The sequence below is a fragment of the Chiroxiphia lanceolata genome, chromosome 12, assembly GCF_009829145.1.
Source record: "Chiroxiphia lanceolata isolate bChiLan1 chromosome 12, bChiLan1.pri, whole genome shotgun sequence".
In the NCBI taxonomy this organism is placed as follows: domain Eukaryota; kingdom Metazoa; phylum Chordata; class Aves; order Passeriformes; family Pipridae; genus Chiroxiphia; species Chiroxiphia lanceolata.
The window spans coordinates 13452873-13470464 of NC_045648.1; the positions used below are offsets into that span (position 1 = coordinate 13452873).

The 17592-nt window shown below is 39.1% G+C and overlaps 1 protein-coding gene and 1 long non-coding RNA gene across 5 annotated transcripts in view; one reads left to right on the forward strand and one right to left on the reverse strand.

Annotated features, from left to right (window-relative positions):
- Nucleotides 1–1716: 1716 nt before the first annotated feature.
- Nucleotides 1717–17592, reverse strand: part of RAB27A (RAB27A, member RAS oncogene family) — a 33130-nt gene continuing 17254 nt past the window's right edge. For all 4 annotated transcript variants that reach the window (XM_032700690.1, XM_032700689.1, XM_032700688.1 and 1 more), the window contains 5 exons: nt 9340–9512; nt 7640–7725; nt 6887–6990; nt 6079–6202; nt 1717–4161 (listed from right to left, as the gene is read on the reverse strand). In XM_032700690.1, the coding sequence (XP_032556581.1) occupies nt 3963–4161; nt 6079–6202; nt 6887–6990; nt 7640–7725; nt 9340–9492 (666 nt within the window). In that variant the 5' untranslated portion in view covers nt 9493–9512 and the 3' untranslated portion in view covers nt 1717–3962. The remainder of the gene's footprint in view (nt 4162–6078; nt 6203–6886; nt 6991–7639; nt 7726–9339; nt 9513–17592) is intronic.
- Nucleotides 15050–15481, forward strand: LOC116793094. Its single transcript, XR_004359374.1, has 2 exons — nt 15050–15207; nt 15345–15481. It is a non-coding gene; the product is annotated as an uncharacterized LOC116793094 (long non-coding RNA).

Consider the following 17592-nt stretch of genomic DNA (forward strand, 5'->3'; position numbering starts at 1 on the left):
AGAGTACTACAGCAAGAATTGTTTCACCAAACATCTCAACCCAATACCTTAAACTCATAGCAAAGCTCTGATCTTGCAGATCAGAAGTTTCCTAATGGAGTAGTAGAACTGTCACATGTAAACTGTCATACAGCCATAGGACTGTCAGGCACGTGCACTTGTAGGACAAGGGTCAGAGAGCACGTGATCATGTTGGGTGGGAGACACTTCTGGAGGTCACCTAGAGCAAAGCCCTGCTCAGAGCAGAACATATTAGTACCAGGTGGCTCAGGGCCACATCCAGTTGAGTTTTTAGTATCCTCAAGGATGAATATTCTATAACCTTTCTCAGCTTGTGTTGCTATTTCTGACACTTGTATGGTGACAATTTTTTCCTACTCTTAATTTTCTACAGAAATTGTCTCTTGCCCCTTTGTTATCCCTGCGCCCTCTGAGATGGGTCTGGCTCCATCTCCAGTGTACCCTCCCATTAGGTAGTTCAGGACAGCAGAAAGGTCTCCCTCAGCTTTCTCTTCTTAAAGTCATGCAAACTCTGTTTTCTCTCTTCCCACCCCTTGTGCTCCAGCCCTCTGATCATGGTGGCATCCACTGGACTCACTTCAGTGTGTCAGTCTTTTTTTTACGGGGGTGTCCAAAGCAGGGCACAGAACTCCAGATGTGGTCTTATAATTACTGAAGATAAGGGAAAACTGAGTACCCCAACCTGGTGCCTTCATTTCACTACTGCAGCCCCAGATGCAGTTGGTCCTCTCTGCCACAGTGGCACACTTCTGGATTTTGGTCAGCCTGCTTTGGAACAGGATGCCCACCCCTTTCCTGAAAAATGTTTTTTCAGCTAGTGCTACTGCATGGGGTTATTCCAGCCCAGACAGAATACCAAGTCAAACTTGCCCCTTTTAAACTTAAAATTGTTTAGTTCAGCTCATTCTCTTGCCTGTCAAGGAACATTTGAATAGCAGCAGTGTCCTCCAGGACATCATAACCTACCTGGAAATACACACTGCTCTTGATGGAAGCAGTTATTCTGAAAAATCAGGCGCTTACCTTTGTAGAAGCAACAGATTTTACAAAATGTATTGGTTGATTCCCTTTGCTCTGAACGTGCAGCATGCACAGACTGGCAGCATTCTAAATGTCTTATGAGTACAGAACTGACGCCTCTATTGCCTTCTGTGGGTTTGAGCTCCTTCTGGCATCTCCCAGGACCCATCAGGCCCCCATCTGACTGGTTTGGTCAGTGCAAGAGCAGAATATCAGGAAGCACCTCAGCCACAGCACAGAATGTGGACGCATTTGAACTACAAAAGCCCACAACACACAGGGACAGTGCAGAGGGACAGACTGACACTGAACCGAGACAACAGGAAATGTCAGGGCTCTCTTCAACAATGCTGGCAAAGTTCAGATCAGGAACATTTAACTATTTCATATTAATAAGAAATCCTGGGACAATGAAACACAAGGGAAATCCTTTCCAAAACTTTGTTCCATTACAGATCAATGTTTTCATTGGACATTGGATGGAAACAACTTTTCTTGAAATAAGTTTCTCATCACATAAGAATTCTTGTTTCTTTGTTTTTTAAAACCAGTACTAGACTAACAAGAATAGTGTAATTTACTGTCAGGAAACATTACCATGATTTCTCATGAGAGTTTAAAAGGGAAAAAAAGTTCTGCCACACAATAATTCAAACAGATAAATCTTATGACACATTTCAAAGGCTGACATCAAAGCAATTTTATGTAGACTCTCTTTGTAAATAGCTACAAATAACAGGCATGACAAAAATACGACAGTTCCAGTATTTAATATTTAATATCCAATTTAAACATAAGTATTCAAAAGGAAATATTTTTACACCATTTCAGTAGCCACTTAGCTCAGTAGTTGGTTGCAATAATCCTTAAAGTTTTCAGGTACTGGATGGAGCATAAGCACAAAAACTCCCATTAAAGTTAATGCATGACAAAGTTCCACTGTAACCCTCTGAAAAGCAGAGTTACATTAAAAGAAATTCAGACACTGAAGTACATTGAAATGTATTGTGTCTTACAGTAGAGTTTGTTGCTCTACTGGTCAGGGACATGATGGTAACTTCAAAAGGCACTCTGAGTTCAACTACAGTAACCCCGGTCCACAAGCATTTTAGAATCTTGGTATTGTGCAGTAGAAAAAAACCAAACCCTATAATCATATATAAATTGCTTTTATCTCTGTCCTAGCTCCAGAGCCGTCAAATTATATTGCACTTTTAAAATATTCTGTGTAGGCTGTGATAAAAATTTAATATTTACATGTTGTATTTGTTAAAGAACAACGCATTCCTGCGTAAAATATTTTAAGAACCAAGTTTTAACACTTATTCTTGTATTAATTAATATAACCAGAGGCTACATCAAATATATATTTTTTTCTTAACTCCTATTCTAGAAACATTTTTGGTCCTTCCTTCATAAAATTTGTTATGTTGCAATTCATGTTCATAAGTGGTATTAATACTTGCCTGAAATTGCAGTACTTAGAATATTTAAATAAATAAATACATAATTTCTAGAGAAGCAATACCTTTGGAATTTTGTAAACAAACTGCTGTGGAAAGTCTTTAACGAGACTCAATTTGGCATGTTATGACTTTAATTGGCAATACTTTACAGTTATACAACCTCTGCCAGGATAGAAATCAGTATGGTAGGCACATCTCATAAATCAGTCTGGAAAAAAGACCCAAAAAACACTGATTCTTTCTTAGGTTGTATGAATAAAAAAAATGGTCAGAGTAACATGATCCACTGAAACCAAAACTAACATTTATACGATCTGTAGGGGGGGGAAAAGAAAAGCAACTCTATTCTTTTTTAAATACAACCTAAAGGAAATGAACGAGCCACAAATGAATATATGATAACCAAGATGTACAGGACACAAAGGTTGGCAGAATAAAACGAGCATTATAGAAATATTATAGAAATACTGATCTACACAACTAGTATCTTAGCTGCATCTCACCAGAAGACAAATCATCATTCATTTTTCAATCCAAATTTGAAGAAACATTCTGAATCTGTGTTTGGTAAAACAAATTCAGTGCAAAGCATCAGCGCTGATGAAATTTTGCTGACATGTAAGCTGGCCTACATTCCTGTTAAAACATGAATGGTAATATAAAAGAAACATAACAGATGCACAGTTATGCCACTTACATACAAATATATGTATCTGCGTGTTCTAGAAATTCAAATGCTGTCAGGAGGTCTCACAGGCTGCGTTGGATATACTTTGTATAGTACAGTTGTAGTTTACATGTTCAAGTACATGACATACCCCAAGTGCTCTCCATGAGCACCCCTGTGCTACTCTGGATTTTTTTACTCTGCATTGAATAGCTTTCTTTTGGTTTTCATCACTAAAAACTGATGGTTTGAGAGAGCAAGGAGAAACTACTCACAAGCGTTTCTGGAAAACACAGGATTTGCTCTTTAAGATTGTTACTGATTGGTGAAATGATTTAATGTTTCTGTTCAAAACCAAGAACCATGTCGGTAAGCTTGCTGTTAGTAGAGACCAAAGGCTGTCACAGTATCTAATCTAAAGGCCTAGTCTGTGTAGCTATTGGAGCTTTCAAAGGGCAAATAAAACCCTTCAGTTCAGAACCCCACCCTTTCTCATTGCCCACAGAGATGTTTCCAAATTTGGTAATGAAAATTCCTTTCCTTCCCTTTTCTCCAAAGCAGAGAATTAAAGGAATATCCAGTGCTACAAACTAATCCTCTGTCCCATCACTAATAAACTGCATACCTTGCAAGCAAAGGCCAAAGTTGGTTGAGAGGCAGAAAACAAAAATTAGTATCAAGAATTAATACAGCTCATTAAATAACTACACAATGTGATTTGTCCATAAGTTAAACAGTTAAGCTGCAACTGTACTATATCATACACATTAAACTTAATTGTAACTGGGCTAACAGCCACATTTGCCTTTTTCTTGCTCCTCACTGAGTTGTTCTGTAGAGCTGTGCCCATTGGAACGCACCACCCCTTCAGGGATCCAGGATTTATCCACACACCGTTCCATGCGCTTCATAATGAGGTCAAGCAGAGTTTCAATGGCTTTGCTTACATTATTCCCATTAGCTGCACTGGTTTCAAAGTATGGTATTCTGCAGAAGACAGAAAATACAAACTTACATCACGCAGTTTATACTCACAGGAGAGCAAAACAATACAGGTTACTGCCACATACTCAGTGTCTTTCTGCTATGGAGCAGCAGTGACAGCCTTTGTGTGATTCCTAAGTCTGAAATGCAAAAGAAATTAATGAAGTGGCTGACTTTGTAAGTAGGGCAGAAGGGTAAGCTTTAATGGAGTCCAAAATTTACAGAGGCACTGGTCAGTATGAATTATGCTCCTGAGGTCTGTTCCCTGGAAGAGATGCAATTATTTTCTATGTCCTTGTGTGCATTAAGTGTTCTCCTTACTGATTTCTATACACATCAGCTCTGGAGTCATTGCAAGAGGGGGAACGCTGGTATGGCTGTAAAGACTCACAGTGTGGTACCTTATCACTGCAAAAGGTGACTGTTTCTTCTGCTAACACCCTAACTCTAAAAACTTTCTTACATAAAATCTCAGTGCTCAGACCACCCATGTCTTTGTAAACAAAAGTTTCTGGCACCTTGTTATTGAAAATACATTGCTCATTTTCATTACTGTTGTGGATCAGGATGTTCCAATGGCAGTTTCAAAGGTTGTGACCAGCTGCACTTAGTGGTCCCCACAGTGAGGGGCTACAGCAGCTACATTGGTGTTACTGCCCAGGAAACTGAGATCATCACTTCAGAATTTTCAGTATTTCTTACTTAACTTGCAAGACTCAGTGAGTGGTCAGAAATATCTTACTGTCTCAGTCTGTAGGTCTGCTGCAATCATTTTTAAATACATCACTTATCAGTACAAGGCCCTTCACAGAAAAGGGATACTCACACTTTTGTTACCAGAAAACTGTTCACTGCAGCAGGATTTATCTTGCTTCCCCTCAGGAGAGAATGACTCCTAGCAGCTATCCTGGCTCACCTCTACAGGGCAGAGAACTTCGTAACTGCCTACAGACTGGATGTGATCCACAACCTTGACTTTTAGCTCCCTATTCCTATATTAAGTTGGCATTTTCAGCCACAAAGACAAATATTTCATAAATTATTTCCAGAAGTCACATGTAAAGAGATTAAGAAACAGTCACATTAAGCATGGAACCAGCATGACACAACAGGAGAAGAGCTGCAGAATAAGGCAGTTTGCACTGAGGAGCCAGTGCTCACACCATGCCCGTTTTGTGGGCTTTTCTGTGGAGCAGTTCTCATCTATTCCTCCAGACTGAACACAGATTACTGGTTGGAGCACATCATGTAGTTCACTTTTCAGTTGAGAAGGAATCCAGTTCATGTGCCAGAAAGCTGCTCCACCATGTGAATCAAACCACAATAAAAGCATCAGATTTCCTTCAGAAGTGCATTTATGATTCATAGCAAAATGCAAACGTAATCCAGAGATGAGCCCCATGAAAGAGTTAAGGGGGTAAAAAATTACTATGGGGTTAATTAATATTTCATAGGAACAAAGATTTCACATATTTCTTCAGGGACACATGACCTGTGCCTGTAGGGAAGGGGAAGGGCAAGGCTACCCTGTCTTCCTGCTTTCTGACTCAGTTTTCAGACTCCCTGGGAGCCTGTGAGAGTGCAGATGCCTCAGCACAGACACGAGCTAAGAACCCATTATTCGCCTGCCTCTCTACCTAAATTCTATCTCTTTTCTACAATGTCTGTGAAAATTCATTTTGTTTACTGCCAAGGAAAGAAGATTAACCAATCTCCAGTGCAATATTATTGCAATACTAAGTATTTATTTTTTAGTAATGGAGAACACATTAATCTCTGATGGAAAAAAAAGATATACCAGCCAGTTAAACATCCTAAAACTTATTCTCACAGCAATCTTTCAGTACACAGAAAAAAGCATTACAGAAAACATTTCATTCTGCTTTTAAAGACAGCAATAATTGGAAGGAAGTTACTTACCCATATTTTTCTGCAAGTTCTTTAGCCTCTTCTTCTTTCACCATCCTCTGGTCTTCCAGATCACTCTTGTTTCCACATAACACAATGTCAGGGTTTTCACAATACGCGTGCATTTGTAGCTGACCTAAGAGCACCAACATGAACAGGGGTCACAACACAGAGCTCACTCAGAACACCACCACAAACCAAGCGTGTTCTCTGTTAGCTCACAGCACTTCTGCTACTGCTCTGAGGAGCCAGGGAACAGGTGGGCACCCACTACCACCTACCCAGTGAAAAATCCAGAGAAACAGAAGCCTGACAAATTTAGCCCAGAAACTTGTGTATTTGCAGATTAAGGAGTTATGTTCACTAAATATCTCCAGTGAGCTGCCAGGAAAGGATACAGTTCCCTCTCCTTATGGATGATGCAGTACAGGAACCTCTTTGCCTACATATACGAGACCAGTAACATTTGCCTTCCGTTAAGTTTTCCTGACAAAGCTTCAGGTGAGTCAAAATAAGAGTTTTGCACAGGCTTTCCACACTCTTAAATTACTGAGCAGCACCAGAGCCAGGGGTATGATGTTCTCTCAGCCTGCTTTCATATAGGTTAAGATTCAAGTTTGGTAGGCAAAGCTGAATTTCAGGTAAGCCCTAGAAGCCATCACTTGCAGCTATTACAATTATGAATGTAACATTTACATTATTTTACTGAGAAAGCTACAAAAAACAGTGGTTTATGTTCTACTTCTCAGTGAAACTCCACATTTACAAACATAACCACTCCCCACCCATGCAAAGACAGAAAAAAAAAAAAAAGCCATACTTATCCAGTTCCTGACATTCAGAAAGCTTTGCTCATTTGTCAGATCAAAGAGTAGCAGAAACCCCATGGCATCTCTGAAGAAAGCCGTTGTCAAGCTACGAAACCTAGACCAGCAAAGGGAAATTAGTTGGCTCATCTGACAAGTTACTTTAAAAACATAATTGCATACAGTCATAAAAATGAGGTAACTCAAGACTGAATTAACTAGAATGAAATATTCATAATTGTTTCGCTGATGCAGGGACTGTGTAACAGGAATTGCTAACATTACTGTGGCCTAGTCAAGGCCTAAGGAGTCAAAGAGACTGGAGTGTGAGAGCTTTAGACTGTCTTCTACTATAAAGCATGCCTTGATATCAAGATTCAGAGATAAAAATAATAATGAAATTCTAACTTTGAACAGAAATTTATCCCCTAAACACATCAGTTCTTCATTTTAAGACTAACAACCACAAGGATTCTAGGCTTTTGATAGGCAAATAGAAGAGAATCCTTTGAGATGATTTTACCTGTCTGACTTTCCCAAGCCCTCAACATATTTACAGAAATTTAAGAAAAACTTGAAAAAGAAAAGCTTTAGAAGCGTCTATATCGGCCATGAAAAAAGTTAACTGAAAGTTTCCAAAAGACAAAAAGCAAGAATTACAGTTTTTGTGTTCTGCAGTTGTAAATTATAGCTATAATTTAATAAGTATTCATAGGAAACTTTCCACTACTGTTACAGCAAGCACAAGTTCCCATCTCCAGTCATACCTTTCCTGCCCTGCAGTGTCCCAGAGCTGAAGATGTATTCTCTGTCCTCTGCCTCCAACACCATCCGGCCCATTGGGTCTATACACCTAGAAAAGGTACATTTGTTACCAGTCCAGCTGCTACAGAACACAAAATAACTGCTGTTTGAAGTCATTAAATGCAACAAAAGTAACACTGCCGATGCAAAGATCCCAACTACAACTCAATCCCTTTGCTTTATAAGAAAAAAAGGAATATGTTACATTTTAATTTTGCATCCAATTTAATATTTAAAATAAGGGTAAAAGTGAATTGGAAAAGCAGTCTCCAATAGACTAAGGCCTCCAGACAGATATTTAGAGCAGCCATGAGATAAGATTAATTTTAGTATTTGGATTTTATAGGGTTTTTTACTATTATCTTGTATAATGTTCAAATGAAAATATAAGAAAGCAACAATGCAATCTGGCAATGTATTTCTGCCACCAGCAGAACCTCATTAGCAAACTGACTCATGGAGATAATGACATCTCTTCTTAGCTGCCAAAAGATTGCTGAAAAATTGCTGAGGGTAGATCTTTTCATATCACAGCTTATAAAGCAGAAATTGCATGATAATAATAAAAGCTGAAGAGTTTACTCAGCATGAAAATATAAATAAGGGCATCTATTAATCTCGGAAGGATCAGATAAAAATAGATTCATTTCTTGCTTAGGAAACTTCATGTTAGGTCATATTCTCTACCTTCAACTGCCATTGTACCTAAGACTACTAGAGTTACAAACATATCTTTAAAGATACATAATCTTGCTGAATTTGTGGATTATAAAATTCAGGCTATGAAACCTAAATCTTATCCTGAGTTATCAAATATGCTGATCAAGCAAACACACCACGTTTACTATCCCACAGAAGGAATACTGACTTATTCAAGAGATCAGTTTGGCATTTTCATCAAGATAGTTACTCCTTGCATGACTGTGGTGCATGTCATGCATCAAAAGCCAGTCTGCATAATGCCTCCTGCACCATCCAGATTTCTGGACACTTGGGAAATCATCAGGCATTTAATACTTGTACAGCAGAATGAAAAAACAGCTTGTGCTAACTCCACTTTCCAGAGCAGTAAGGACCAGCATCCAGATGGTTATCATAACACATTGCTCAGTTTTATATCAAAAGTATATTTTCTTAGTTTAATAACAACTCAGGTTAAAAAAAACCCAAAATCTTATTTTGACAGTTCTTCTCTGGTAGTGGTGACTGCTTTGGAAGCCAGATCATCAGCATGTATCATGCTATCCTCTTCCAGCCATGTTGTAAAATAGTTTTAAAATCAACACTGCAGCCTTTGTTCGCTGGCCATTTCCAGTTCACACACAGGAAAAAGCATTTTTACTACAACTCATTTCTTCCTTCTGGAGGGAGTTCAACAATATAAGTGCTACTCCAGGTATTATGTGCACAATTCATGGAGCAGACACTCCCATCAACACCTGCTGAACAGAATGAAGTGGTTTCTTAGAATCAGCTCTTCTTTAACTTTTGGGGAAATGGGTCTGTACACTCAAAAATAACCAGGTAACATGAGGCCTTTACCCTGTCACAAGATTAAGTATACAGGAACTATGGATTACATGCCTACACATAGGGATGGGCAGGTCTGATTTTTAACAAATAGAGACCATTTTCAAATAACACATTCTTTGTGAAAACTCACCACTCTCTTTTCCCGGAAGTCAATGCCCACCGTTGTGATAAATTTGGAGTTAAATTTGCCATCTGTATACTGGTAAAGAAGGCTGGTCTTTCCTACTCCAGAATCACCGAGTGCTAGAAATTTTATGAGGTAATCGTAGTCCCCATCAGACATAGTGAGAATTCAGGAGGCACCTTAAAAAGCAAAGCAAAAAGGATGAGTTAGTCACCAGCTCTGCCAGGGCTTCTTTTGACAAATGTTTAAAATACAAATCACTGTTTGAACTACAAAGCATCGAGCAGCGAGACAAGTTCTGTACTCCTTTACACTGGCTTCACCTTAAACTCTCAATTACACCAATCCAACAGCAAATTCAACTGTGACTGAAAAAGTGCATCTTTAATTTTATTACATTCCTCTTACTAGAAAGAGAAGACAACAAAATTCTACCTTCTTCAGGAAAGACTGAAAATCAAGGTCAAAGTATTCAAGATATCTGGAACATGAACTGCAGAACTGATTTTAATCTGCATGGAAGCTTGTAAAAGCTACTTAAACATACCAGCAATGCAATTCTGGCCTCACTCTCACTGTGGCATTATTAATATACAAAAAACTCCTACATTTTTTGAGACTGCCCACTATATTGAAATAAAAATTACAATAATTTTCTACTAATAGCTATTTTTCAGTCTTGAAAAAGCTTTTTCTTGCTCTTGGGTTGTTTGGTTTCGAGGAAGAATTTTCAAAGTTTTTATCATGGTGCTAGTTAATCATTCAACCTAAATCTTGATCCTGAATTGCCACTAAACAACACATACATTTTTTCCATGGCTCATACACATTTAAGAAATTTCTCTTTCTCCTTTTTGTGCCTTTGAAAAAATAACCATATTATGTGTAGTCTGATCTATGAGCAGGAACAGCTGGAACATGTAACAAAAGTCACTGGCAAATTTCATGTGTACTACAAAGGCTGATATGAGTGCATTGGCACTTTCCTGTTGAGTAGCTACTGAGCCTCTCCTCCCCCAAAACAAACAGCAGAGAGCTGCCTTCTCTCGTGTTCAAAGACAAGAACATAAAAAGATAAGCCTAAAATAACCATTCATAAAGCAACATAAAATTGGCAGAAAATTGCCTTTTATGAAGGATGAAAATTGTGATAAACCAAAATAGAAAAAATTAGATGATGAAATAAAATTTTAAAAGAGTAAAATCTGCTGTTTCAACTGTAAATAAGTATTTTTGGAACTACTTGTAGCTTGAACTAGATAAAGTTATTCATTTCAAGGAAAACACTGCAGTAGTTTGCATCAATGGCAAAACACCAATTCATTTCTTGAATATCAACTCACAGCTTGAGGTTTGGAACAAACTCTGTATCTCCAGTATGTGGGTGTCAATCACCACCATTCAGCTCAAATCATAACTGTCTCTAAAGCCTCACCTTGGTGTTAGTCCTGCTCTTGGTCACAGAACTGTGACATGTTGACTCAGCCATGGTTCACCTTACCACAGGCAAATGCAGACCACGGTCAGATTTACCCCAGATACTCTCCAACCAAAGAGTCAGTGGAAAGCGTCTGACACTTTTTTCCCTTTTTCAGGGCTGAAGTCTCTCTTTCCGCAGCCCAGATATATTTTAAAGTATGCCATCAATACCAGTAAAACCTTGCAGGAAAGGAGTTTTAGGTGACAGAAGTCACACACATTACTACACCACAGCCAGCTAATTCACTTCCCTTGTCGTGTTTTAACCGAAGTTTTGCAATAGAGCAGAAGATTGAAAGGGTAAACGCTGCAGGAATAGTTATCAGTGAGCTTTTCACACAAATTCACCACAACTGCAGGCCTGCATCCACCACACAGGGCTGAAGGAGTAGCATGTTCAAGTAAGCAAGTTAAACAGGTAGCCACAGTGCCATAAGAGTACTTTTAGAAGAAATTAAAAAATCCAATCCATTAGACAGACTCACATGTATCAGCAAAAGTGATTTTGAGGGTTTTGTTTCCTTTTTAAATCCTGTCCCCTGCTGGGGAAGGAAAAAGAGGTAAAACCAGACTGCAAACCTGGTAGGTCTATAAAGTCTTTTCATTGAAATGCACTAGAAGAAAGGGAAAAATAGTTTAAAAAATAAACAAATAAGGTTTTTTTCTAAAGACTGCGTTTGATTTAGACTTCCATCTCTTACATGGTGTTTCCTTTGCCCTCAGATGTTCTCCAAGGGCAAAGAGCTGTGTAAGCTCAACCTCTACTTAAGCATGTGTTCTTTCAGCTTTGATATCCCTAAATTAATTGCTGCTTTAAAAGACTTAAATCTCAGGGTCAGTATATTATACAAAGACAAGCTACCTTCCTGCCTTTTACTGTGCTATCCCACCTGTACAGAGGTATTTGCCTTGTCTTGTTGGTATTGTGTTAGCTAACTGTAGGTATATAGAACATATTTTAAATAAAAAGTACAAATGATAGTGCCACCTAATCTCTGCTAATTTGTGTCATAAGAAAGCTAATTTATCATGCACCCTGTGCAAGACCTTACAGAGGAAGGAAGGGCACTACAGCTCTTACATGGAGCTGTAGGGAACTCTTAAGTTTTAGCTGCACCCTTCCACTGGACAGGGCTGGGTTAAAGCTCTGGCCAAAACAGAAAGATCAAGGTTAGACCTTGGGGAAGTAAAACCTAAAGGTATTCCTAGTGTCATATCTGATTTGTAATGTCTGTTTGTCCAAACATGCCCCATCATTCAGCCCACTTAAACCTCAATACTCCCTATGGCTGGTTACAAATACAATTTCCAGAGGACTGACAGAAGACCAGGAGCCCTTCACAGGAAGGCCATAAAAATGCCTTCTAAAGGATTTGCTTGAAAAGGAAATTTTCTCCTTTGGCTTTTGAAATGCACACACCTCTCACTGCACCCCATAATGTCAATCTATTATTCAAATATCTCCAGGGAGTGGTTCTTGTGAAACCCTGCACAGTTAACCTATCCTTGGAGACATGCAAAGAGCTATTTTCATAGCAGTTTCAAGCCTTGTCCTCCTCCCTGTACAAATATTTAAAAAGTGATCTCCACCCTCTTCTTCCGAGACCTGCAGTCCTAATGTCCAGACACATCCAGCTCCACATAACAGAAATAAGAACATATTCCCAGCAAAGTACCTTTATAGCAAAAACTGTTGTGAAGTTTTTAAAAGTCATGGCCCTGTTACCAAAACCCCATCCCATCTTTTTCTTCCAATTTTGGTTTTGGGTTTTTTTTAAATTAAGCCTTATAGTTGCACGCTTTCCAGTTTTTCCTTCCACATTCCTGTACCTTGCATATCAGGAGAGCAGGTAGAAGACTGATGATACAATCAGAATTCATCAGGTCACCAAAAGAAAATCATGCCCAAATCTTCCTCAAAAGACTAAGAACCCCTTGGTTAAAAAAAATAAAAATCACGAATGGACATAGTTTTAAGCTCCACATCAAGCCCTCCACAGTTTTGCCTGCTGTAAATCCCTCCTTAAATCCCATTCAGCTCTGGCTTTGCACTTTGCTTGGTATGCAGATGGACAAGAACTATGAGCAAGTGCTGGAAAAACTCCACTGGCCTTTTCCATTGCTGACAGGACCCACACAGCCATCACCTGAGCTGTGCCTGTACAGTTGCTGCTCTGGAGCCTCCACATACACACACATCCAGGCTGTGGCTTATCAAAAAGGGACACTGAGCAAAGCAAGTGCTCCTCTTGTTCCCTGGATTTCCTAGTCTGTGGTACTCTCACATTAACAGGCATCAGCGTTAACAGGCTCATATTTTTTCCTCCAGGGCACAAATATCACAACTCCACTGTGTGATAAAACATTCCAGACTATGGCAGTATTGCTCCTGTATGAATTAAGGAAATTGGCTTGGCATGCAGGATTTCCCCCATGCAGTATGGGAACAGGGAGTATATGCTTCCTGAACTGGTCTTAACACAGAACATGCAACTCCTGTGCTGCTACTGAGCTGATGAAGAGAAGGAAAAAGGAAGAAGGCAAAAGAGATGAGTAAATTATTAAAACATAAGCAAAAGAAAAAAAGAAGGCATTGAGCTGCAAATAGAAACATGCACACATATACAGTGTATGCCCCTAACCAGACAGTCCTCGAGCACATCAATTTAAAGTAAGGTATACCACTTACCCCAAACTCTGCTATAGGAATAGTTAGCACACTGGAGATATTACTTTCAGTAGGAGTATTTTTCTAGCACCACCTCTTGAGCACACAGCCAGGAGGCTTACGTGTCACCTGTTTGCACTGAGCTGACGGGTGCTCAGAGATAAGGAGGTGTGCCTCATGTCTCTGTGCCTAAGGAGGGTGCTGCCTGACAGCAGGGCTGGGAAGCAATTACACAGTTCACATGTCCCATTTATTCCTAGAGGCAAACAGCATTTCAAGAGAGATTTGTGCAGGGCCTACCCAGGAGCAGATCTAAAGTTTCTGCGAAACCACCCACACACCTTAATACAATTACACCGTTCCTAACAAGGGTCTTCATACAAAAATGCATTAATGCTGGATTATATGGATCACAGCTGTTCAGTTCCATTCACAGCTCTACATCCTTTATCTCAGGTGGGAGGAGGATACAGCAGTCTTTAATGTAAACTGCTGTTTCCTTGCTGTAGAGGCTTGTGATTAGAGGGTCGACATGGGCATTGGGCAAATCCCACACAGACAGAAAAGGAAAATACTGCACATCTCTCAGTGGATAATGTGTAAATACAAGCACATGGCAATAATGCACTTGGATAGATTTGATCATTCTGCAAGTGCACATAAATTCATACTACAAAAATTTTTTACCCAGGCACTACACAACCTTAAAACAACTTCAACAGCTGTTTTATGTGTCACTTCATCTGTCACAACAGAAGAACTGAGAAAGTGATCTGGACCTGTAAGTTCACTAATCCTGTCACACCAGCACTCCCATGACACTCCAGCAAAGCAGTAACCACATTCTTGCCTAGCGTGGGTGAGCACAGAGAACGGCCTCACCCTGCTCTAAGGCTCCAGCAGCACCTTAATGCTTGAAGAACTGGTCAGCACCAGACACTTGCCAGCTCTGTCGAAACAAGGGACAGAGTTAAATCATGTTCCTGCTTAGTCAACGCTTCATCAGAAGTGCCTTTTGTTAAAAGCTGCCAGATATGTACAAATGTAATATAAGTAAAGGATGACAATAATTTTTACTAACTCAAGTAACTGCTATGCTGGAGGAAGAGAGTTAATAAAAAAGCACTTCACTGAAATGTTCTGGGCTGCACTGGTTTTGTTTTCTTAGGAAAATATATGACCTGGCTTGCTTTAGTTTTGGCCAAAATGACACTTTCTGCGACTTCTGGGGCTTTTCTGTAACATAAATAACAAGAAGGAACATAGCCCTTCATCTCACAAACGAGAGGAAGAGTTTCAGGTGCTCTAAGCATTTATCTTTTGTTTACTCTCAATTGCTTTACCTGATATTTTACTGTTACAATCATTTTAGTTTCATCTGTAGAGGAATTGCAGGACCAATGCCTAAAGACTGTCTCTTTCTCAGAAAGATCTAAGTAAATTTAAGGGTGCTCAAGGTACATACAGGAGTCTGCAAAAATAGGTACAAAAAAAAAATAGGCTGTGAGGTTTTAGCCTCCAAATGTTGATGTCACTTTAACTCGGCAGAAGGTGCTCTATGACCATTTGTCAGCATCACTGCAACTGCAGCATTTTGCAGAGGGAAGAAGAACTGACAGGCACACAAAGCACTGTGAGAATGAGTTATAATGGGAGATGCCAGGCATAAAATCATGATCCTACCCAGAAAGGGGGCACAAAAGGGAAGCAACAGGTCTGCAGATGTGGTAAGAACCTTGCACAACAGGCCGGGCAAGGAAACAGCAGATTCTGGATTTTGTTTCCAGAAAACCAGGGGAAACTAGGAATGGAGAAGAAAGGAAATGAAAAAACAGTTAGTTTTGCAACTGTATTTGCATTTCAGCATCACCAAACCAACAAAAAGGAGGCTGGATTTCAAAGAATGGCTCAGTTACATAAAGGAATGAAAAGCAGCATGGAACTGGAAAAAAATGAAAAATAAACCCAGTAACATTGCAGATGTTAGTCCAACACTCCCCATACAGATCTCTGTGTGGTTTCAATTTCTCTGTAAAAAGCACAGCATCCTCTCTATTCCCTCATCAGTTTCTAACATTTTCATGCTTCATGGTAAGAAAATACTGCAGATAAATAAAGATTTGCAATGGTATGTGATGGAAGCAGTTGAACTCTCTCAGAAGACCTGTACCCCTCCTGGGAACAAGAGCTTTTGCCTCATGAGTTACCTCTTTGCACTCTCATCAGAAGCTGCTTTCAAGTCAGAGCAGTGAAGCAAACATCTGTATAATGCAAATAAATTCCAGAATACACTGGGCAAAATAAAGCAAGAATTTTTAAATTTCTTTTAAATTTCTTAAACAGTTCCATACTATTTGCTCCATCTCAATCATTCAATTCTTTCTCTAATAAATACATTAAGCCACAATGGCTTACAAGTTAACATGCCAGGCTTTTCCACCGACTTAAAACCAGGAAATTCGGAGTAATGCCCAGCATCCTTCCTTAATGTGGCAATTCTGACCACTTTGGGTGGTAAGCACCTCCCTGCTTACTCACAGCCTAACCTTAACATTTGTAACATATCACTGCATTGCACCTGCTCTTGACAGTATCAAGGAATTATGAATGACAGTCCTACACTGATTTACAGAGTTTCCAACTCTTTGAGACAAAACAGGAGCCATGAAGATTTCACCCACAAAGCTGGAGAGAAATATCCAGGAGTTTGACCACCCACTCATTCAGCAACACTTTCAACTCCAGAAGGGTCAGAAAAAAGAGTAAACTTCTATTTCTGCCCTCAGAAATAGCCACTGAAGGATAAAGGGGAAGATAATATGGATTACATAGTATCATAGAATTGAGTCTTTCTTTTAAGGAATGATTTAGTTTTCCAGGAGGTAAAAACCTCCAGCTAGACTAAACAAACACATGAAAAAGCAGAATAAAAGGAATAAAAAGAAAAAGGTTAAAAATCTAAAAACTGAAAAAGGAAGCAGTTTCATATGTGCAGGTAGAATACAAATGAAGCAGCATCTCAAGGTAAATGTGCAGATACTCCTGCTAAAGAAAGTATATTTTATGCTCTGCCTAGATGGGTGATTCAGTAGGCTGCAACACCTATTTGTCAGGCCAGCTTCTTCGTTTAAGCCCATTAAAGCACACACTGTAAATAGCCAGAAGAAAATATTTACAGCTTCTTTAAGAAAAATAATAAATACATTTATATTTCCCCTTCAGAAGAGGAAAGTTCTCAGTTACCTTCCACCTCATCTCATAGACCAGATACCTGGAACACAAAAAATAATTCTTCAAGAGGTCACACTGCCAAGCTTACGAAGGATACAAGACACAACCTACATTAGGAGGACATAATCTGGCAAAAATAAATTATCATGATTAGGTCAATTAAAAGTCAGTGGAAGAGGTCAAGCAACAGACAACCTGAAGATACCTCCTAGTGATTGTTAGGAAGTGAAGCCCACACAACGATACAAATGGGGCTATAAAACTGCAGCATTCATCTAATATGATGTGGGTGAGCTTACAAAGGGGTGAGGCAGGAAAGAATTTCCATGCAGAATTTAATCCACCTTTTCATCCTTTGGATTGGGAAATATCGGCTTCTTTTGTTTTTCATAGGAGGTAAACTCTGTTCCCTTGCTAACCCTGGTTTTTGATTGGAAGATGCAACAAAACTTACTCTTTTTTTTGGCAGCTGCTATCATTCTTTAGCATTATTGCTTTTCTGGAACATTGTGGTCTTTCCTAACTATACCATAACTAATCACAGTATAGAGGATTTCTTACATTTTGGTTTTGCTATTTATTTCTCAGGAAGTTAAATGTTTTCTCATTACTTAGATGACTCATTACTTTTAGGTCCTTCAGAAGTTATTCTGAAAACAGCTGACCACAAGGCCTTTTAGAGCAAGACTGATGTGTCAGATCACACTTCTAACAACCAGTGAAAACATCCTGTTCCCCAGAAAACTTACTGATCATCAAAAGTTACTGACTGAACAACTAATCCATATCTATTTCTAATGAGTGGAAAAATTCTATAGTCTATAGATATCAGGCGTGACTTTAGGAATAATAAAAAGATATTTGTGCAAATATTTAATCAG